The sequence below is a fragment of the Pleurodeles waltl genome, chromosome 3_2 (assembly GCF_031143425.1).
Source record: "Pleurodeles waltl isolate 20211129_DDA chromosome 3_2, aPleWal1.hap1.20221129, whole genome shotgun sequence".
NCBI classification, from domain to species: domain Eukaryota; kingdom Metazoa; phylum Chordata; class Amphibia; order Caudata; family Salamandridae; genus Pleurodeles; species Pleurodeles waltl.
Window position 1 is genome coordinate 120,479,043 of NC_090441.1, and position 24,623 is coordinate 120,503,665.

Genomic DNA, 24,623 nt, shown 5'->3' on the forward strand with positions numbered 1-24,623 from the left:
GCCCGCTACGGCGGGTTCTAAGGCTATTAGAACATTCTGCCACACAGGGCAGAGTGTTCTATTAAAAAAAAAAATGTTCACGGAGCCCGAGGGGATTAAAATCCCCTCGGGCTCCGTGAGGCTTTGTTCACAGCTGCTGCTGTGAACAAAGCGAACATTGGAATGTTGGCGCTGCGGGCTTTTACCAGCCAGTAAAAGCCCGCAGCACTCCATTGTTTTCAATGGAGCCTCCAGCATTCCAATGTTCTAATTTCCCTTTCGCACCTGTACCTGCTTGTATTCCCCTCTTTCCCTCAACCTTTTTAATGTCAAATATAAAACATGCATGCCCCCATCCCTGCTCTTGCCCCACTTCAGAGCTTCAAACGTTTAAAATAGGTGATCTGCAGTTTAATACGGGGTGTTGCACTTCATCTTAACATTGCTGAGCATGTGTTTTTCCTGTCCTTGCGTTAAAATGTTTTTTACCAGCTAATTTCTCCCTTTACAGATGTGTCAGGATTATTTGTTTGCTCTTACAGGTGGATTTTTAGGCTTAGTGTCTTCTTCTTGTTTTGTGTTTCAGGCCGCATCAATGTCAAGAGCGAGGAACTGGAAGCCATGGTAAAAGAAGCGCCCGGAGCCATCAACTTCACCGTCTTCCTCACCATGTTTGGTGAGAAACTCAAAGGTATACAGCCTGGAGGCCCTGTTTTCAGCTCCAACTCCCAACTGAGGCCAGCCCCTTAGTTGAGGACAAAAAAGTGTGATGAGGGCACTTGTAAGGTTTATCCCATAAAAGATAGCTTACTGAAGGGATGGAGGGCAGGTGTACCCCGCCCACAAGTAAGGAAAAGGGCAGTCCAGATTCCTACCCATTCCACATGTCTGCCCATGAGGAGCAGATCTAATGGGCTCAGAAGAAGCCAAGACTCCATACCAATGAAAGTATGGCCTTCTCAACCAAAATGTCCAACATGAAGTTGAGAGATACCAAAGGCAATGCTGATTTGAATAACACGCTTGCCCTATTTTGTAACCACCAGGCAGGTGGCTCCACTCAGGTTGCAAGGCAGGTGGGAAAGTGTTTTGATTCCATGGTCCTATGATAGACTGAAAGCAATAAACCAGGCTTTTTGTTGAGTCAGAGATACGTCTAGCCTTGTTGGCCTACGTATGTCTTGGTATCACAAGACACTTTTAATCTCTTCCAATTTTATTGCTACATTTCATTTTAAAAGTCTAAGGGCCTGATTCAGAGTTTGAAAGAGGGAGTTACTCCGTTACAATCCCATTATAGCCTATGGACATCATAATAAGGTGAAGTGCAAATCCGTCACATTTGTGACAGAGTAATCCATCCTCCAAACCCTACATCAGGCCCATAGTGATTTAGAATTTGTGTTATTGGACTGTTTTTCTTCTCCAACAAGTTTGACTTCATGGATGCAGCCACGCCCTGGCATTCTCTTACAACAGCCTCTGGATACTATTGCTCTCAGCTACCGGGATGGTCAGGCTGTGGAGGAAGAAGGGCCTGGAGATGCTGGACATCAGCAAATTGGTGCCTGTGCGCATGTTGAAATCCTGGTTCTGCCTGTCGCTCTGGCATTCCTGAAGCTAAACGGCAAAGGCCGCCAGGCCCCAAGGACTTCTCATGATACTCCCTGCAGTGATGTGCAAAGATAATCCTGGGAATTCACCAAAGTTCTTGGGTCCCAGGGCACCACGGGAACCTTAAGTATTACATTCCTTGGGTACACAATCAACCCTGACAGAAGCAATTTACGGTAATTCTCTGAGCGCTACCATGCAGGCTTGTCCTTCCTCATCTTACTTCTGTTTTGGCTCTCCCCTCTCGCTTCAATCCTTCCTTCTCACTCTTCTTCTGTTTTGTTTTCCGCTCTGTCCTTCCTTCTCACTATCCTCTAGGCTCTCCATTTCTCTCCCATGTTATCATTCTCTTTTTTTCTCTCTTTCTTCCGTCCTCACTCCAGTCTTTACCTCCTGATCACTCTCTCTGTTCCTGTGTCCATTCATCTATTCTCACTATCGTCTCACCCCGTTCCATCTTTCATACTGTCTTCTTCAGTTTCCTGTTCCCTCCTCTGTCAGTGCTTCATATATACATATGTATATCTATATATATATATATATATATATATATATATATATATATATATATAAAACACAACAACTCTCCATCGTCGGGGGCCCCCAACCCTGCAGGGTGGCTTCAAAATGACGTGGACGGAGCATCCTGGCAATAACATCCAACATATATAGTGCCCATTCTCCAGGTATTTCAGAGGAGGCCACTGGAAATTGCACCACACACTACCCTTGCTAATCTGCCAAATGCCAGTGCCAAGGCTATGCACTAACCATCATAGTCCAGCAAATGTCACAATTTGGACGATTCTAGGTTACCCAAAGCTGTAAGAAGGTATATTGAGGGTATTATGTTTTAAAATGTATGTTTAACTGGTAACCACTTCAATCGTTAAACACTAAGGCCCTCATTATGAACATGGCAGTCCAGACCGCCATGCAGGCGGTGGCGGAAATTACCACCACCGGCATGGTGGTCTGGACTGCCATATTATGAACAAGGGAGAACCGCCACAGGCGGCTCTCCGCCACCGCCAGGCAGCCTGACAATGGCGGATTTCTTTATCCGACAGGGCAGCGCTCCGGATAAAGAACCCTTGTTCCTCCAGCCTTTCTCTGGCGGGTTCCCCCGCCAGAGAAAGGCTGCCGGAAGGGGTGCTCTGGGGCCTCCGTGCACAGCCCCGTCGCACAGGTCACTGCCCTATTTACGGGCAGTGATTTGCGCGATGGGTGCTGCTGCACCCGCCGCACTGAGGCATTGACGACGGCTCCATGTGGAGCCGTTGGCAATGTCCAGGCCCAGCTTTCCCTGGGCCGGCGGGTGGAAACACTGTTTCCGCCCGCCGACCCTGAGGAATGTTCATTATTGGCCTGGCGGAGTCCTCAACAGGCTGGCGGTCTGTGTTCAGACTGCCAGCATGAACACGGCAGGGATTCCCGCCATGTTCATAATGAGGGCCTAAGTGCCCGATTTAATATTTGGTGCACAAAGTAATCTCTGTTGGCCTGACAGAGGATTTAATGTCTGCCAAGCCAAGAATATTCCGCCAAATTTAGAGACGACCTCCTAGCTAGCTGTCATTTATAAAGCATTGACAGGAAGTGATGGTTCCTGTGAATGCTTTTTAAAGTTTGGTGCATTGACAGAGCTGTCCGTCAAACCTATTTTTTTCCACCAAATTTTATTTGAAAATAAAAAAATGCCCTCCTCGCTGCAGGAGTAATCTCCCATGTTGAAGACGGGCAGTGAAAACTGACCTCTATGTCCGCCTATCAAAATTAGGTGGGGGGACATAGACATCAGCTGCCGATGGTCCCTACGCTGTTGGGCCGTCGGCGGGATGTAACCATAGTGGAGAGGGAGTAGTCTCTGCCATGGTTACACGTATAGTCGACTTGCATCTAAATTCGGCGGGTGGACCATCATATTGGCGGCTAGGATAGTTTGTCACCGCTGCCATGGAATATCCTTACCAACAAGATTTAAATCACCCCCTAAGATGATATGTGCTGGTCCAAATGGACAGTCGGCATCCCAATGTGGTGGGCTGCCAGAAAAAAGTGCTGAGCACCGCCAAACACCAGCACAAATAAAACATCTAGGGCCAGATGTAGGAAATCCATGAATTGCGACTCGCAAATTGCGAGTCAGAGAGACTCGCAATTTGCAAGTCGCAATTCAGAATGCAGAACGGTGTCTCAGACACCTCCTGCACTCACGGGGATGGTGGCCTGCTGGAGACAGCAGACCTCCATGTCTGTGACTGCTTTATAAATAAAGCAGTTTTTTTTTTTCATTTTGCAGCCCGTTTTCCTTAAAGGAAAACGAGTTGCAAAATGAAAAATAAACCGAAACCATTTGGTTTCGTTTTTTTCAGAGTAGGCAGTGGTCCATAGGAAAATATTATTGTCGACATTCACAAAGGTGAAGGGGTCCCATTGGGACCCCTTCCCTTTTGCGAATGAGTTACCACCAGTGTGACACTGGTGGTAACTGCGAGTTGGTTTGCGACCGCATTCGCGATCACAAAGCAACTCTGAATTGCGATCCGAGTCGCAAATAGCAAGGGAACACCCCTTCCTATTTGCGAGTCGCATTCCCAAATTGCGAGTCGGTGCCGACTCGCAATTTGGGAATGTGCATCGCGTGAGGCCGTTTGCATGGCGCTAACTGCGTTTTTCGCCATGCAAACTGCGTGCTACATCTGGCCCCTATTGATGTCTCCCCCGTTCTCTCCCCTATCCTTTCTTCTCGCTCTCTTCTTCGCTCACTTTCTCATTCTCCTCTTTGTACTTTCCTTACACTTTCCTCATTCTCCCTCCTTTTAGCTGTCCGCTTCTCGCCTCTCCTTCCTTCTCCCTCTGCTTTTCACGCTCCATTTCCTTCTTTCTTTCTTCACTCTCCCCTCCTTCTCGGCCTCCTTTGTTGTCCCCTCCCAACCCTTCTCTCCACTTCCCCTTTGTTCACTCTGTCCATACTTTTTCCACACTTCCTTGTTATTCTGTCGTTTCTTTCTATTAACTGTTCTTTTTGCTGTCTCATGTCTCTCTCTCTCGTACTTCCCGCCTCTCCTGTTTCCATCCTTCTACCTTATGTTCTCTCTCTCTGCCGATCTTCCTATATTTTCTTTTGTTCCTCTTCCATCTCTGTTCCACAACTGTTCTTCTTTTCTTTTCTTTTTTTTGTTTTTTTTGTCTTTTCTTTTCTCCTCTTCTCATCTATGTCCTGCCTTTTGCTGTCTCTCGCTCCCTCCCTTTTGCTCTCTCTCGCTCGCCTGTTCCTTCCATCCCTCTTTCCCTCTCTCCTTTTTCTGCTCCATTAGCTCACTCCCTCCCATCTCAGCGCTCCCGTGTCCCCCCCCACGTCTCCCTCTCCACTTTGCATCCCTCCTCCCTGTGGTACACCGTCCCCTCGGCTCCCCACCGCTCCCGTATGCAGTTTGCCTGGTTCCTGCTGGCCATTAGCAGAACAGATTTTTTTCATTGGAGAACGGGGAGAGATTCACAGCTGTTTCTGTCATGCCCTTCTGGTTGGGTTTGTCATGCAAACTGAACCGAGCCAAAAACTCTGCGCATTCCCAATCAAAACTAATTGGGATGCGAGGCCTTTGTGGTGCAATTATGGATGGAGACCAGGCAGCCGGAAGTGGCTGCTGGGTGAGTAGAGGATCGTTTTAAGAGCCGGTGGGGGGGTCCCCTCGAGCTGGTAACCATGGACTGAGAAGCACTGTGCACTGATGCCAGACACACATTTTATTTATGCAATGCCAACCAGATGAGAGTTGGGAGCCAGTGTGTTGTTACCATAGAAAACAGATCTTGCACATCAAAGCCACCACTTTATTTACCAGCTAATCAATAGCGTATGGATTATTCCATCTTGTAAAACAAAATCCCATGAAAGGAATTTTTATTGCAGCATAGACGCACTAGTCTGCCCAAGGAACTGCGCAAATATCAACTTCGTCTGGTGCCCCTCGCCAGGCCACCATGTTTCATGGATGCATCTTCTGCATGTGCGTCACTGGCGGTGCGCTTAGCTGGGAAACTCAAAGAAGGACTTGAAAGAGCCAGCCTCTTACGTGCCTCCAGTGCCAACACTGATGGAGAAGGACCTCAAGAGATGACACTGATCGGTGGGTCTTGAGGTCAGCGAGTGAGGTACAAGGTAGGACCCCCCGGTGACCATGCACCTTTCACGAGCAACGTAGGCACCTGGAATCCCAGCTCTACATCAGGCAGCTCATCACAGTACTCAAGTGGGTCTCCTCACAGACACCAGCCACTACCAGGACCATTCACTGCCTAAGATGCTCGATCCTCCCCTAGCAATGGTCATCAGCGACGGGGCAGCGAGTACGAACCGTGGAACTCTTCTGGTCTATGGTCTAGATCAATACCAATTCAACTAATCATTTAATGTAGTGATCTTCCTACAAGGGTGAAACCAAGAGGTTTGAAACATGAATATATCTAAGTGAAAGTTTAAAAAAACTTGGGTGGGACAATCAGAGGGAAGGAAAGGGCAAGACAAAAGAAGTCTGTGCGTGGCTTCATCCCAGAATTGTTAGACATAGAGAAGGTTGAAATTTAGGAACAGAGTTCAGTAGATGGAAAATGAGTACGGAAGAAAAACTCGAATCACCTTGCAAACCTAGTTTAAAGTTACTAAACAAGGAGCTGTTGACAGTGGATTCAAGACACCATGAGAGTGTGTAGGACATGAGTATCCATTGTTAGTCCACGAGGATCCATGACAGGTGTTCAGGATATTGACATGGAATCCACAATAAAGAATTACTATATGCATTGTTAGTGAGCATCTAGGACAGGGTGGTGTTGTTAGGGCCGGATTTCTGCTCAATTTTAAGGATATCCACATTAGACACATTCACATCCAACGACTTTATCCAGGATTCATCTAAACTGTCAGTGGCCATCATGAAATTCTGCCATGGGTTGGAATCAGTTCTCATGGGGCAGCACTGCAAACCTGTGATCTGGAGATAAGTTTGCTATTGCTTATCCGCCTTGTGTTAGCATTTTCTCACCCCGGGTAACTCTTCTCTCTGTGTATCCCTGGGGGGCTGGGGCTGGGGTTGGGGTGTTGGGGGATGAGTTTTTGGAAATGGGTACTTTGACTCAGACAGTAGACTTCCAATACACTGCAAGGTGCCACCACAGCTGTGTGTACCACTGTTTGAGCACTGTTACCCGGCTGGAGTACTAAGTAATGTCTGTAGATTAGGGGTTTTCAGTACCGGGAAATCCGAATTAATGCCAGATTTTTTATATATATATATATATATATATATATATACATACATACATATAGATATATATATATCTTGCACTCTCCAATGTTAGTATATCCTAACACTGCTGATAGAGTTCAAGTACATGCACACCATGAATTCAAGTCCGTCTTAGCCTGAAGTTTGTTTTCTGGTTGTGGACTGAATCATCCAAACCAACTGTGCTATTTCCATGTGCATGATACGGTGGTAAGTGTGTTCCAGTGGGTAGTAATGCTTCTTGCCATCTGGTAAGGCTGGTAGACACAGTGTGTTAGGTAGTTGGATTTGTGGTGTTGTGTTGAACACCCACAGTATCCCTGTACCGGATGATCTGGCGAATGTTGGAATTTAGTGTGATGTGGGTTGCTGTTGCTTGGTATATGGCTTTGTGTGGATTGGGTTGTTATTTTTAGCTATCTTTGGTGTAAATGTGGTCTTTAGCCCACTGTGTTCAGTTGTTGTTTATTAAGATTGTAGCTGCAAGGCTGGTGATACTCAGCTATATGGTATATCTGAGCCTTCTTGGGTGTGTGGTGAGTGTTCTGTCTTTGGATATTTTGTGTTGTTTCTAAGTGGTTGGTGCTGTGGTTGGGGGTGTATCAATGCAGAATAGGTGTGTTGGGTGATCTTTCTAGTTTGCTCAGATGGATGATTTCTGTGTTTTCCCATTATATCCTAAAAACCTGGCATTGATCTGACCTTCCTTGACCTACGCTGGACAGACCAGTTCCAGAACAACTATGTATAAACCTTTATTTTGTAACATCTCCATGTCTTTTTTCAGGTACAGACCCAGAGGAAATCATTTTAAACGCCTTTAAGATTTTCGATCCAGATGCAAAAGGCCACATTAAGGCAGACTAGTAAGTTAATAAAATTCTATTTCTTTTTTGTATTTTTGGTGTTTGCTGTAATGATGCAAAAAACCTTGATCCTTGTGGACCCAGGAATCCATTGAAGTGATGACCCAATGACAGTCAATGCATCTTATTCAATTGGGATTATGGGACTTCAGCAACTTGTGATTTTTCTTGGAACACTCTATTCTTAAGAGTAATGTCATACCATCAGCCATTTAGGGAAGCTTTGAAAACGTGGGCCTTCAAAAAGATTTTTCTCCTAGTCAACAAGACAATTCAGTCATTCACCAATCTTGAATTGTGCTTACTTTGCAGTCACCCAAGAGTCAGCATGGCATACATTTAATAAATGCATGGTATGGGGCTAACTGAGTATGACATGCCAATTTCTTCTGTTATTTTCATTCTGCCTATTCATTGAAGCATCTTCAGCACTGTGGGGCATAGTCACTGAGAGGTCAGTTAAAGTTGCTGCGCTGAGTTGCGTGAATGGGAGAGAGCAGATGTGCATCTTATCTACTCAGACGTCACTCAGCTCTGCTCTCTTCCTGGGCTGGCACACTTGTGGCTGCCATGCACTAGCGTAGCCATTCTTGCTCTATGGTGCAATGGTGTCTACACTATAGTCAGAATAGTTTTTCAGCAGACAGGGGTGCCTTCATGCACAAAAACTGTTCTTCAAGGCATTTTCTTCTTTGCATGTGTGCTGTACAATGCAGCACACATGCAAAGAGTTAAAATTCAGAAGAAATGAACATTTTCTCCTTGTTATGACTGCCTCAGGGAGTGGCAGAATTTTGACACAAACCTCTGTCTACAATTCTTTGTAGTTAGGGATTTGTGTCAAAACCTGTGGGTGGTTAAATAGGAGTGCCAATTCCCCGGGACTCCTCCCTCTAACAAGGGCGTTGGGTTTAGAGTCAACCTAAATTCATTTATCAGTAGAGGGGGCTGTAATTTGTTGCTGTCGACTTCATTGTGTTTACCAGATGATAAATAGCACCTGTATTATAGCTGAGACAGAGTTAGGAGTTCAGGTAGGCTCCACAGCTGCTACTTGGATCCTGTATCTGCAGAGTCTAACCCAAGGAGGAGTTCATTTTCTATTTGGCCTCTATGAGGAACATATACTGAAATGTAAATCTTATTAAATTGGTTATTGAGTGCCTTGAAGTCCACTAGTTGGGGGTAACCAAAGCTGAACCTAATTCTGACACTTTTTTGTTTTATCAATAAGTTCATTGTTAGGTTAATTTATTTTCAGAGCACACATGCAAAAGCTTCTTGGCTCTGTGATCGTACTCAGGGGCATCGCTACCAATGGTGCTGCAGGCACTTGGGTACCGGAGGCATAGGCCTCCGAAAACGTTGTTTATTGCTGCATTTTAATAGGCTTCCAGTAGTAAAGACAGACATTTACCTTGTTGGCACCCAAACCCATTGCACCCTTGCTGCGGTGCTTAATTTGAGCCGGTTGTTTCCGGTGCTGGACACTGAGTTGTCAACACCAGCACTTATGACAGTCTGCCACATGGTGGCGTTGTTTGTCTAATTTAGAAACCAGCATAACACCAGTTTTTTAGTTCAATATACATTACAAATTACTAATGCCTGCGGCCCAGGATATTCTTATAACTTTGGGGGCCTGGAATAGTCTAAAATGTCACACTTGTAGGTGTATGATGGTCAGTAGTTGTGTTGGTGTTGTCACTGGCAGCGCTGGTAGGGACAATGAGTGATACAAGCTGCGGTGGCCTCCTAATGAGGGCACTTTCACTTTTTTATTTGACGCAAAGTCGCTTTGCCACTGATCATACTGGTTAGATGCGTAAGCGGCAGGGCTATAGTGCGAACTACCATGGTCCGATAAGTACCTCCTCACAAGGCTAGGCCTCAGTGTGGCCTTCACCACTAAGAATGAGCTACCTGATGCCCTTTCAAGTTTCAACCATGGGACTGGCAACAGATTTAGACCGGCCAAGCGTGATACCCAGATGAGCGTATTTCCCCTACATTTGGCCTAAATAAAGGTGGGTGTGGATCCATAAAAATATTTTGCGACTTATTACTAGTGCACTAAACATCACCCATTTTTCACTGTTATACGTATCTTCAAGTCTAAGGCAAAATACTTCTCAGGCCCTAATCACCAGTTATTTCTGATGGGGTGGATAACTCTGGTTACCAGCCACACTGGGACAGACATGATGTGTGGTAGTACTGCATGGAGTTAATCCTCAGTGGAATTATACATTTACATGCAGAAATAAGCACACTTGAACCGATTTCTGCATGCTAGCCCCCGGTGCATGGGGATCAACTTGTGATCCCGGGGCAATACACAGGGGCAGCTCCTCGGCAATGGCGGAGGAGCGTCGCCCCCCTGGCTAAGAGCCAGCAAATGAAAAATATATTGTTTTATTTTTTATCTGCTGGCTCAGCCAGCAGTGAATGGAGGGGTGGAGCTGGGTCAAGGGAGTGGGGAGAGAGGAGAGGGAGGAGGAGAGAGTGCACCTAAGTTTGCATGTGTGTTTGGCCGGCTGTCTCAGGCCGGCCAAACACACATGCACACTTAGGTTTCTCCAACCTGACTGTGTTGAACAGCCGGCCTGGAGAAACTGCACAGACCCCAGGGCAGTGTCTGAGCAGCAGTCCAAGTCGCTCAGACCAATCCTGATGCTGCTCTCATGCTAGGTTTAGCATGAGAGCAGTTCCAGGATTGCTGAGGAGCCTGTGCTTGTGTCCCCATGAATGCTGGGACACCAGAAGAGGAGCGAGGCGCCAGGAGGCGGTGAGAACAGTAAGTGTTTTTTTTGTTTTATTATTTTTAGTTGCGTCCCCGTCCATGTCGTTCCCCTGCCCCCCTTTGACATTTGCAGCGGCCGCCGCTGGCAATACCAGAATCCGGTGTTACCGCCCCTAAATTCCAGACCATTAATAATGAGGGTTTCAGTGTTTTAATACGATAAACGTGCATGTGAGACCTGCGCTTCCTACTTTTTTTTTAGAGTTAGGCCCTCATTTCAACCTCAGTGGTCTTTTCACAAGACCGCTGAGGTTCCGCCGGGCCGAAGGCCGCCAACCATATTATGACTGCTGGCAACCCTCTGCCCTTTTTTGAACGGAGAGCTGCCAGCAGCCATACTGGCTGTCAGCGGTGAAGTGGAGGCTTCTCCACCGTCACCTCATCAGAACACCGGCCACCGAAATATGACCCAGTATTCAGCGTGGCGGTGTTCTGGTGACGGGGTGCTGGCGGCGGAGAAGCCCCCATGGATCCCGTTCCCTCCCGGAGAATCACCAGAACAGGTAAGGTGATCGTCCGTTAGGGGAGGGGGGCGTTGTGTGTTGTGTGCGTGCATGGGGGTGTGCATGTGAGTGTGTAGAGGGGGTGTGTGAGTATGCATGCGGGGGGTGTAATGTGTGTATGGGAGATGTAACATGTATGTATGTATGTGTGCATGTATGTGCGCGTGTATGTGTGTGAGTGGTGCGAGCGTGCGTGTAGGGTGGTGTGGGGGGTATGTGTGTGGGTTTCCATGGGGTGGAGGTGGGGAGGGGGTCCTACCACCTTTGGGTGGTCATAGGGGGGTCGTGGGTGTTGGGGGAGGACTGAGGGAAGTGGGGGACTAGACCCCAATCAGTGCCAGGGAAAAAATTCCCTGACACTGATGGTACATACCGCCATGGATTTCGTGGCGGTAGAAAACCCCACGAAATCCATGGCGGTATGCGGGGTCCTGATACCGCCGACGGTCTAGTGACGGCCGCCGGGCTGGAGACCGTTGTCTCCAGCCTGGAGGTCGTTACCGCCGTGGCTGGCGGTGCGGGACATTGGCAGTTTGGCATATGCCAAACTGCCAATGTCATAATGGGGCGGTGATGACTGCCGGCCTGTTTGCGGTCTTACCGCCCTTTTTCCGCCATCCGCCAGGGTTGTAATGAGGGCCTTAGTCTCTTATCAATGGGTAGGTCTAGGTTTTTCAGAGCCTTCAGTAGTATAGGACAGGGACCCACTAATGATGGTCTTAAATTATTATAATAAAGCTGGAAAAGATAAAAGAATTACTTGTTATTAGGCAGCGCTTTTGCGGTGTCCAAGCGCTGTAAATAATAGAAGAAACAATTACCCAATCTAACAGTACCCAGTTTACTTCTCTTAGAAGGATGGAGTGCTGAGTGAGGCTCGTGTCTCCCAGGTCACTGCATGTTCCAGCCATGACTGTTCCACTCACTGAACTGAGCCATCTTCCTGGAAAAGCACCACTATCCCCACTCTGTCCGTTTGGAAGCATTAATTCCATGGTGCCTTAATGCCAAACCCCATCAGCCGCGTTGTCCCCTGTTTTGCTGGAGTCCGTGCGCCACTACATTTCAGAGGCGGTAACTCAGGAATCCTTCTAGGAGGCGTGGGTTACTTACCAAAGACCTAGAAGTGCCTAGAAGTCTGTGGACATGAATTATGCGCTTGATAAATTATTGTGGATACAACCTGCAGATCACAGGCTTGAATCCAGGTAAAAGAGCTCATTTCCTGATGAGGCAAGCAAGCAAAGGAACTCATTACTGTAGCAAATAAGGTTCATTGAAAGCGACCTCGCAGTAAAGAGGTGGATGCAGCCAACACGTGGACATGACGTACTACATCTCATAGGATTTGTATACGTTGCTTGGAGATCTATCCCTCTTACTTCCTTAGCATTCTGCTTTATGCGTAAGATGCTGCTACACACCTCCACTGGAGCTCCTACCATGGACCTTGCACTGGGCACCAAAACTCAAGACTTATCACTTTGTTGCGACCTCAGTCCCAACCATTTGCACGCACCATAGTTCATTGTTTAACCCTTCCTCCTCCTCCAATAGTCACTCCAGAATTGAAGTTGTTGACTTTTCAACCCCCACTCAGTCCTCCAGATGCGCCTTATTCTCCCACCTTTTTCTAGGAGCTAATATTTATTTAATAAATTCATTTCTACAGTGCCAACTTGTGCTCAGAGCTGTTTCTCAGTACAAATACCAAAATCGGCCGACAGCCCATAAGCTACACCCAAACTCTTAAGCTAAAACTGATCCCGCTGCTAGCCCGCGCTTGTAGAGTTCTCTCATATCTGACTTCATAAATCAATCAGTTGATTTTCTCTAACAACTTCTCAAATCCAGAGCCTACCCAGGCTGACCCTTCCTCCTCTATCACAGTGTCTCTCAACTCATTTTTCCCCAGAATTTTCCAATATCCGGTGTTTGATCAATTCAAATTATTTCCATGCGTAACCTACCACACCCTCCCAACCCAGCTTCTGGGGTCTTCAGTCTATGGAATCTGCCCTCACTCATCTAACTTCATCTAAGCGGCCCATCACAAACACCTTAACGTTTCCTCTTACTCCTCAGCCTTGCTGTGTTTGAAACTGACTCCACCACACACTGATAGCTGCCTGGGCTCCTCTAGGCATCACCGGTCCAGCTCTTGGCTGGTTCTCATACTAGCTCCTTCTATGACTGCTCAAACTCTCTCTCCTGGGTTCAGAGTTGACCCCAGACATACAGTGCTCACTCTCCTATCAGTGGGAACTAGAATGCAGCTCCACAGCCTTAGAGGAACCAATATGGAGTAGTAAGCTTTTCACGGAGCACCACGATGGAGAAGTGGTAGCCAACCCTTTAGGACCACTCAAATGTATGGTTCCCTTCTGAGCGATGTGGAGTTGAATAAAGGCTTGATTTGTCCTTTGAAGGACACAGGGGGTCTCCTAATTATCCATTTATGCGTGATGTTGAAAAGGAAAGGCTGTATTCGTAGACAACCCTTACAGTATAGTCGGTGACCTGTTCCTTATATGCACAATTTCAAAGTTTTTCCAGAAGTGAGTAACAAGACAATTGTATGGTACAGACCAAGTCTCGTGTGTTATTTGTCTCAAATCACGCCCACTACATTGCATTGACGAAACACAAAAACTGGGTAGAATGGGTCTCTACATTTTGGAGATCGTTGAGAACAGCTCCTCAGATGTAACCCAGACATTACCATGGTTTATAACATTTTGTCCGTACTGTACAAAGCCATTTCCGAATGACAGGGTGGTCCCACATGTTTCCCTTGATAGGCGCGCGCTTGACGCTGAGCAGCGCGCGCATTCTCATGCTACCCACATCAAGGCAGAGCTGGTAATGGTTTCTGTAAAGCCTCCGGGATGTTCTCTTTCTTCTTCCCAGAAATGGATCATCTGTGTAAATTGACTGGCTTTGAAAATGGTGACAATGCTTTTCCACGGGCCCCTCCTTGCCTTGTCACCCCACCATGAGCCCTACATGTCTCTGGCTCGTCTTTCTAATTTGTGCCCTGGTCTGGAGTGTGCTGGTGAATGTCGGACACTAGGGCAGTGCATGGAATCCTTTTTCCAAGTATGTTATGAAGATGCTGGCAGCGTCCTGGCACGTTCCTTTGAGGCTGATGCGCACACGGGCACAGCCGCAGGCATTGGCACAACAGATGTCCACAATGGATGCAACACGATCATACGCTTTCATTCACATAACACATTCTTGTTGGAAGATTCCTTCCCTACTTCCTTGAATGAAGGGAAGTGCACAGGAAATGCCCCAAACTCAGAAATGTAATGCATTTTCCTGGGCTGAATAAAATATTTAAAAAGAGGCTTTCATTGAAAATCGCTCAACGAGTAAACTTTGCTCTTCCATTTTGCTCGAGGTCCTATTTGGAGGGGAAACTACTTTAAACATGTAAGGGCAAACTCAAGAGTTTCTCCTGCCTCAAACCCGAAGGGAACTAAAGCGATGCAAACTCTTGGTATGGTATTTACTTTCCAGTACGAAACTTTTTTTGCGTTGAAAAATTGACCATTTATCAGTCACATAGCACTTTGGCTGGTTTGCACCACTTTTCATCAAGGGGATATATATGTGACACAGGGGCATTCCATTGCAAGCTTTTGTTAGCTTTGCGTTTTTTTTATTCTTCAGAATGTTAATATTACTGACCTATTCAGCTAACCATAACATTACTTTAACTTTTGTTTTTTTTTCAGTGAATTTCTAAGTTTAAAAAAAAACAAAAACAAATCTTTTTATCACATCTAACTATATCATTTCAGTGAATTTCTCGTTTTTTTAATTGTAAAGTAATATTTTATTACCATACGTGAAGCCACCCCCTTCACTGCACACGGCGGTCGCCACCGTGCATGAGGGAGGGTTGGCCGCAGGGCCTAGCCTTTGGCCAGGCCCTGTAGCAACACCCCCACAGGCAGACAACCCCCCACGCCTTGCACAGCCGAAGGTTTCCATCCATGACCCTTATTAGGCCCTGTGGGCCCTGTTGCCCAGGGTTGTTTTTTTAAAAGGGGTAAGGTGCTCCGTTGTCCCCATGCTGAGCCTATTTTGGCCCCAGGAACCCCATCCCCAAGGGCCTCCTTTTTAAAAAGTTAGGTGCCCACCCAGAGCACCGACCATGCAGACACTGGGGAGTGACGGGGGGAGCCCCAGGGCCCCCATGGCCGAAGCTGGGTCCTGCTTGCTGCGGGAGACAGTATTGCTCCCAAACGCAGGGAGCAGCTATTTATGCTGCTCTCTCCTGGCGGGAGCAATACCTTGATCTGTGTCCCTGCCTGCATCAGCAGAAACAGATCACAAGTCTGATCCCAGCTGGCGGGAGTATTTTTAAAGCTCCCACCAGCTGGTATCAGACTTTGTGTTTTCCCATGTTTGCTCCGAGTTTAGGCAGGAGCAAACACACGTTTCCCTGCCTGTCCAGAGCGGGCAGGGAAACTACTGTGTCCTGTGGATGGGCTCCATGGTACACAGTATGTGAGCTGGCCCAGGGAAATCAAGTCATCGAGGCCATTAAAAGCTCACAGAGAGGTGCTTTGCCCCTCCCCTTCAAAAATACTGTGGGCTCCGGGGGATGGGATCCCTAGGGATAAATGTGGCTCGGAGAGAAGGGGTTGTGCGACTCCTCCCCATATTTGATGAATCAGGCCCCAGGGGATGGGGTCATTGGGACCAAATACGGCTTGGGGAGCCTGCGTGCCCTCCTCCCTACATTAGTGAATTGGGCCCGGAGGATGGGGTCCCCGGAGTGAATACTGCACTGAGTGGTGGGTCGTGCAGCACCCTTTCCCATATTAATGAATGGGGCCCAAGTTTTTTCTTAACTTTGGCCCTGGAAGTTAGATCCCTGGGGCCTATATTAGCTCGGGGGGGGGGTGGCTAGTGACCACTCCCCTTAATTAAACAATGCAGGACTGGCCCATCATATTATTTATTTATTTTTTTCCAATCCTATGTGAGTCACGCGGAAGCGCAGCAAAACTTGCTGATTTATTTTTTGTATTTTGCCCGCATTTGGGGGGCGGAGGGGCTCTAGCTCCCCCCTATGGGGCCTAGGGGGGCAGGGTATCCCTATATTGTTCCCTTATATCACTTTTTTATATTTCAGAACAGGAGGAAAAAGCTCCCTGGGCCAATCAGAGCACGTTAATTTTAAATTGGCGCTACTGCAAGCATCTTTTGAGCCTCTTGCGGACCCAACCATTAATGTATACAATTATTTTTTAACCTTAATGTCTTGAAAACTACTGAACAGATTTACACCAATTCACTGAAAGCACACTGTGCGGACCAAGATGTACCTTCCTGCCAAATTTGGTGCAATTCTGTTACGCAGTTTTTGCTGTAGCCCTCCCTAAAGTGGTGCATTGGATTGGTGTGTCATCGAGGGGAGAAGCATCTCCTAGAGTTGAGCGGTGAGGAGTGTCACAGAGTGGAGTGGAATGCTGTATAGTGGAGTGGGTTATCATAGAGTGGCATGACATATCATAGAGTGGAGTGGTGTGTCATACAGTAGAGTGGAGTGGCGTGTTGTGTTATAGAGTATTGTTTAAAGAGACATAGATCCAGATTACGAGGCTGGCGGTCCGAAGACCGCCAGCCTCGCGGTGCAGTCCAACCACCACATTATGAGGTTTGCGGGCAGACCTGCCAACCTCCCGCCGTCCCCACCAGGATCTCAGATCCCGACAGGCTGACAGCAGTGCAGATTGCAATCAGCCAGGGTGGCACTGAAGTCAGCGCTGCCCTGCTGATTACAACCTTGTTTTCTGCCAGCCTTTTCATAGCAGTTCAATCGCTATGAAAAGGAGAACAAGTACAGGGGGCCACAGGGAGGACCCTGCACTGCCTATGCCCATGGCATGGGCAGTGCAGGGGCCCACCTGCAAGGTACCCTTCAAATGTGCACTGTCTACTGTGCAGACAGTGCACATTTCAAGGGTGCTGGTGCCCCCTGCGTGCGGCAGCACTGCCGGCGGCTCTATTATGAGCCGGCGACAATGCTGCTGCCCTTTTCCCACTGGGCTGACTGGCGGAAACCCTGGTTTCTGTCAGCCAGCCCAGTGGGAAAGTTGTATTGGGGCCGGCTGGGACCACCCAGTCGGGAATTGGGCGGATGGGTGTTTCCATCCGCCAAACTCTTAATCAGCCCTAATGTATGAAAATGGTAGAAAGGGTTAAGATGAAATATGTAAAAAATATAGATTATATGCTGTAAAGGGCCACTTTAGGTATTTGATCTAGATTGTTTCATTATTTTAAAAGTTATAGGGTGTGATTCAAAAAGGTAAAGTTACACAAAGAAGTATCTTTACAACTGCGGAGTTTCCTCACCTCAAAAAATAGTACACTCCTATATTTTTATGTATGTAGACTGGGCAGTCGTAAAGATACTACCAGTGAAATGGCATTCTGAAGGCCAAACAGTGGTAAAGTTACACAAAAGTGTAGGTGTACCGTTGTGAATCAGGCCCATAAAGCTTAAAATGTTAGTGATATATTGGCCAGCGGTATACTGCGGTATATCGTGGTTAATGACGATTACAAAACAGTATATGAGTGTCTAATGACTGCCTTTTCAAAAGTAAAAGGCAGCCATAATGTTTAAACTACACTTTGGGCCTCAATACATCCCTGGCGGTCTAATGACCAGCAGGGTTGCGGTGGCGGTCTGACAGCCATATTACAACTGCAGCTGTAGCGCTGCGGTTGGACTGCCAGCACTGCCAAAGTTCATCCACATGGCGGTCTGGCGGTGATGGCAGTCCTAATCCGCCAGGGCAGCACTGCTTATTATGAGCCCCTTCGCCAACAGCGATTTCATGGTGGTAACCCCGCCATGAAAAGGCTGGTGGAGATGGGGTGCAGGGTGCCCCCCGGGGGGGGCCCTGCACTGACCTTGCACTTGGCATGGGCAGTGCAGGGCCCCCCCTGACCAGCCCTGACGCAATGTTGACTGCTCTGCAGACAGTCAACATTGCGACGGGTAATGATGCACCATACATCCTACAGCATTGCCGCCAGCTCTAGTGGGAAACTCGTAATGGGCCCAGCGGGGAGGCTGCCACACTGTTGGCACCTACCTGTCGGTACTTTGGCAGACGGACTTTTCCATACGCGGAAGTCATAATAAGCCTCTTTGTCTGTGTTCTGGAATTTAAGTATAAAAATAGCGTCCTACTATTTTGTAAGTGTATAAGAAGGGATGAGTCAGTTTAAGGAAGTGTGAAAAGGTAAGTACAATTTAGTTTTATTACTTTATATATTTTTACCAAAGTTTGTGGAGTACAGCAGTACTACCGTATTGTGTAGACTGCACTTAGTGTGCGTTCTGGGTTTTAATGGTAGAGTGTAGTCGATTTTTTTTTTCTTTAATTACATAAAAAAAAAAAAAATACACTGTGCTAGACTGTATTTCCCCTTAAAACCCACAACACCGACTAAGTGTGGTAAAAAATGTTTTGCAGTTCCCAAATTAGAACTGCGAAATAAAGTTTATACCACACTTACCGTGTGTTATGAGTTTCAGGGGGAAATATGGCGTTGTATTTTTTTATATTTCTTTCTATATTAGTATTTTTTTATAATATTTGTAAGTACACTGTACTACACTATATTTCCCTTGAAATGAGATGCATTTTTTAAATTTTTTTTACATATTTAATTTCTTTCTAATTTTCCAAAGTAGAGCAGTAATTTCTAGGAATCACCACAGTACTCTCTAACATGTTTTTTTTAAAAAAAGTAAATAGGTAAAAAATTAAAAACACACTGTAGTAGACTATATTCATGAAATATAGAGCAATAGTACAGTATATTTTTTATTTGTTACAGTTTTAATTTTTTTAAATAATTTTTGCAAATAACATGTTACCTTGTATGTAGTACTGCAGTAACCTTCAATTTTTTTCCAAACAAAAAACTAAATTGTAAAAAATTTAAAATATACTATGGTATGCAATATTTATGACATATAGTGTAGTACAGTGTATTTTTATTTTATAACTTACTTTCTGAATTTTGTTAAAAAAAAATTAAAGTGCGAGGGTACGCCATCATTTAAAAAATATATATATTTTAAACTTTAAATAATTTTCCCTATCTATTACCACTTTAAATACGAAACCTTATATCTAAGCTCCTAACCCAGGACACAGCCAAAGTGCAACATGGCTGCCTTTAACTTTTGTAAAGGCGGTCATTAGCCAATCACATAACGCCTTGTCAGCAGCATGTACTTCAGTACTTTTGTGAAATTTCGCAAAACTACCAGGGTCTGAGAAATCAATAAGTTTAAATTCCAAAATACTTACCCTTACTACCTGTACTACCAAAAAGGATCATCTGCACTTTACAATAATCCTGCCAAATTTCCTACAAATCCGTTCTGCCATTTTGGTGCTACATCCAAAGCAGAAGTCTATGGAAAATGCACTGGGAAAAGATTGAGTTTTGGGATCACTCTTTTGTTCCTTTATACTCCCTTAACAAATCAAAATGAATTTTTCCATCATCAGCCAATGTAGAAAAAGTTATGGGTGTTGAAAGTTACATAAAGATTCGGAAAAGTTATTAGCAGGCAAACCTCTGAGGTATTCCTGTCTCTGAGAACACTGACTACAACTACAGAGTGGCTACTGCTGTAATACACACACACACACGCACACACACACACACACACACACACACACAACACACACACACACAATATCAGGTACTGTATGCCAAGAATACAGTAGGAATGACCAACAGAGGCCAGGATGGCAACCACATCTCAGGGAAGGTCCTCCAGAGCTGACATATGTAGTCATATAACACCCACAGTAATTCACCAACTACAAGATATTGCCCAGCTCACCATATATGTTTGTAGTAGCAGACATCTGTGCTGTGCTGCTGCCTGCCCTCCTGCTTGAGGCACTGCAGTTTTGTCCCAGCCATAGGGTTGTGTGTCTGTCAGGGGCCTCCCTGCCTACAGCTGCTTGTGGCTACAGCTTGCCTCTGAGCTCAGAAAGCAGATACTTACTACTTGCAGCTCTCAGCCCAGGAGACCGAAGGCCTGAGCAGTGTTAGCACCCAGGCAGGTATGGCTCAGGGGGACAGGGCAGGGGCTGGTACCATACTCAGCAGTGAGAAAGCAGCAGAGCAATGTGCTGAAACCAAGATGGAGAATTTACCAGTTCCAAAGTCTCTACTGGTGCTGCTCCTGTGTACTTCATATTTCACTGTTTGTTGTAAATTACTCTGCTACCCACGTGGTGATTTTCTTCCTTTATTAATACTGTTATAACTAAGGAAAATTGGATTCCATTAAAGACAGGAGGCAAAGATGATGACTTATATTAATTCCTTACTGAAAATCTCTAACAGTAAAGAAAAAAGTAACAACAACATTGAACTTGGATGGAACAATAGAACCATCAAAGTAGCAAAGGCCAGCATTAAAGCTGACCTCACAATGTAACCACCAATCGTAACACAGCCCATAGTGTAATGTAATTTAATCTTCCTCTCTGTCTTTAATAGAATCCAAACCTCCTGTCATGTTGGTGGGGGAGATTTTCCATTCTGTTACAAGACCAGAGGCTCAATTATGACAAGTTCAAAGCTTTGTAATAACATTGCATGACACATGTGGAACTGGTTTGTAATAAAATGTTTTAAACATTTACTCCCGAGACCAATCTGCTGCTTTAAGAATGTCCTCCAAACATCTAGAGGAAATGTATGCCTTGGACGCCCTAGCCCCACTATTAGATTGGGCACGAATAAAGATGTGTCAGTCAATCCCTGATCCAGCTTTAATCCACCTGAACCATCTGGCCAGGGTAGAAGGAGATACAGGGCTAAAAGTTTTCTTGCAAGAAATCAAAACTTGTCAAGTAGAAGCAGGATGAAAACTGATGCTTGGGACCCACAGTAGCGCAAAGATGGCACAACAGATGGCTTTTTACAGTTTTGGAGCACAGGATAAAATGCAGAGGTAGACAAGAATGTAGCTTGTCTAGTTGGTTAGAAAGTGACCCCCATGTGGCAAGAATGATTTCTTATCCAAAGCTAATGCCCAGGCATTAGACATTCGTCTAATTAATATAAGGCATCGTGACATGGTTAATTGTGCTAACAATTGCTTAAAAGAAAGGCATTAATTATTCAGCTAAGATACAAGTAAACCCAAAACTATCTTAACATCCCACAAAGCAGAGTATTTTGGAAGATAAGTCATAACTGAGCCTCTAGTCTTGAAAAAAGAATGGAAAACATTTGAGTTCTTGCGTAGTAAAAATATTTCTATCAAACACTGGCAGAAGCAGTCCAAGCTTCTCTGAGAAATGCACAAGTACACGGCAGGTGAGAGCTGAGACACTGCACACTTTCCCACACCCAGGATGCTATGAGTAGAAGGATTTGGGCTGTAAGCCATCCTCGGCCCCACATCTTTGGCACAACAGCATGGAAGCGGCAGGTTTAGAAAGAGATGCCTTCCCGCCGCTGCACTTTAGACACTAGGACAGCAGGACAGAAGCGGCAGGCACCCTACGCCTGTCTGTGCACCAGAAACTGCATGGGAGGGCAGGAACATCAGAGAATTATGGAGCATGGGGAACAGTCATCAACGGAAAAGGCGGCAACATGGGCAAAATGATACAAAGGTGGGGGAAGCAGGGCGGAGGTAGAGAGCAGGGGAGTTGGGAAACAGATGCCAAGCACCAAGTGGGTGGGAGAGAGAAATCATTTCATTGTGTGGTGGTGTTGCATGTGTGGGAGGCATCGCTTGCAGAACCTCTTCTGTCTAATGTGCAGGAATGAGTGGAGTTATATCATTATTTGCAACTATGTATTTCATGTTAGCGAATGCGGACAATGCTCTTCCAAGATGGCTGCAACTCTTGCCGTACTCTGATGCCGGGTAGCCTGGAGGCCTCTGGTTTTGCAACATATGGGTCCCATGCATCAGAGTATGCAGCGGGATCTTGTGCTACTGCCACCCATGATGCAAATGATGCGTGGAGAGGGGGGTTCTCAGCTTCCAGTCCTCTTAGTCCAGCATCTTCCACAAGCACCAACATTGAGGGGCATATTTATGATGCCCCTAGCGCCACCTTGCCCCACATTTGCGTCATTTGTTTTTTTTTTCACGCAAATGTGGCGTTAAGGTGGCATTTCCCATGCGCCATATTTACAAAGTGGGGCAATGCAAGCATTGTGTCACTTTGCAAAGCCTTGCGCCACATAATGCCTGGGCCAGACATAATGTATGCAAGGGGGGCGTTCCCACCTAGGGAGGCCCAGAAAAATGGCGCAGTGAAATTTACCAGATTTCACGGTGCCATTTTTTGCATCATTATTGATGCGTGCAGGTATTAAGATGATGCTCCCATTGAAAACAAAGGGCCTCGCTGTGCTTTGCTGCATTGACACCATAATTTATGGCGCTAAACAAGCAAAGCGCCACATTAGCCCCATAAATTATGACAGTAATGTGGACACGACCGTCATGGTGCACCGTATTGTAAATACGGCGCACACGTGGTGTCATTTGGGGAACGCAATGGGGCGCTAGAAAAGTGGTGCATCATCAATGATGCAACACCTTTCCATAAATATGCCCCTTAGACTCTTATAAAACATATAAATCATACTTCCTGACCAAATGCTGAAAGCCCCAGTATCTTCTGTACGATTTACTGACTATGGGGCAGATTTAATCGCTGGCAGTCAGGATACTCCACTGCAATGGTGACAGAGTTCCCTCCCAGTGAACCAAGTGGTTCACCCCTCATATGTATATATGGGGCTGAGCATAGGTTTCACTACTCCGTTACTGCCGTAGCCAAACTTCTTTGACGGCTGAACGAAGAATTGGCTATATGTCCGTCTGCCCAATTAGGATGGGCCTACATATGGCCATTTGTTACTGTCTGTCACCTCCAGGCAAACCCTGCCGTTAAGGGAGAGTAAAAAAACAAAAATACCCCATCTTCATGGGAGGTGACTTCCATGGTGAGGGGGGGCATTATATATTTTTTTTTTCAAAAGGAAAATCCAGCTTCGGGATTTTCTTTTTGAGAATAAAAAAGAAACCAGTTTGGTGCAAGGCTCCATCATGTTGACGGAGCCCTGCACCAAAGTTCGAAAAGCATTGGCAGTGCTTCACAAATAACCGCCAGCTTGGTGGTCATTTCTAAGGTTGTCCGGCAGCATCTCCATCAGAGCGACGGGCCTTTCGCTGACAATTAGATCGGCCTCTTAGTTCCTTGCACGATGATGGTTGCAAGTTATGATGATAATAAGATGCAGATGTAGCAGCAAAGATGTGAAGAAGATGTTCACACGAGACATGAAAATAGCAAAAAATCACACGTTTTACTCGTGTGAATAAATATGTCTTCACTGCTGAAGACTGCCGACAGATCAGTGGCCAGGAGGAGGTTGCTAGAACAGGCGCCGTGGCAGCGGGCCTCTCCCCCCTTTGCGCCTCGAAATTCCCAGCTGTATAGAAAAGCCAAAAGCATTGTTTGCTGTTGAAAAACAAGAGATGGAGTTGGACCAATATTAGCGCTGCGAAAGGATACAGTAAAGGGGAGATAGCAACACCATTGCTGAAGACCACCATGTAGTTTCGATGTGAGGCATTTTAGGTCTTGGCGACACACAACTGTAGCTGGCTGATGGCCAGACCTATTGTTCCCACAAGTGTGCCTTGTTTCTTTCCACTGCATGCCAGAGAGGACTCTTTTTCCTTCGCTTGAAACACTCCATGGGAGTGCATGTGTTTATTTTCTCTCTTTCCCCATTGTCCTGCCCCCTTGGTGCATGCTCTCTTTAAATGGCCCCTACCCAGACGCCGCTACCCGATTCTGCTCCCCGTCACTATGGACTGCTTGCTCATTCATCTCCCAGCTCATTGCATTATTAAAAAACATATTCCAAAGTTGTCACTCATGTGTCTTGATGAGTACACCTGCTTGCGGTTGGAAAACAAGCACTGCCAATCCAACAGCCAGAGCCTAGACTGATTGGATTTGCCAGTGTCTGTTTTTAAAAAATAGGCAAAATGTGTCAAAGTTTGGTTCTGAATTTTGATTGCCTCTATTTAGAGAGGCTTCGTGGACATGAACCCTCCTGGTGTGACTGATTGGTTAGTTCTATTTCTTATTAATGAGCATTTAATAGATCATTATTGTTGAGATATTTGCTCTTCACTCCACTTAGGCACCCGGCCCACTACCAGAGACCAATCCACTTGGGTTGTGAGCAGTTAACTCCTGAGTCTTTATGATAGTATAATACTTCTAAAAGTGTAATAGTCTATTAGTATAATACGCATGTAATACGAGTATAATAGGCTCTTTCTATTTTCCTATTACAATGTAGCTTTCAGATCACTACTCACTGTAATGTGAAAAAGATATAGGTACTGACTGATTCAATGATTAATTCATTAAATGCATTACTTGGGTACTCCAATGTAATAAATGATTACAGGTTAGTTGTGATGTCGCTCTGCTTGCCGAAGACA

The 24,623-nt window shown here is 45.9% G+C and overlaps 1 protein-coding gene across 1 annotated transcript in view; it reads left to right on the forward strand.

Annotated features, from left to right (window-relative positions):
• Positions 1-24,623, forward strand: part of MYL10 (myosin light chain 10) — a 65,508-nt gene that overhangs the window by 26,547 nt on the left and 14,338 nt on the right. The window contains exons 4-5 of the mRNA XM_069226955.1: positions 566-670; positions 7,672-7,750. Of these exons, the coding sequence (XP_069083056.1) occupies positions 566-670; positions 7,672-7,750 (184 nt within the window). The remainder of the gene's footprint in view (positions 1-565; positions 671-7,671; positions 7,751-24,623) is intronic.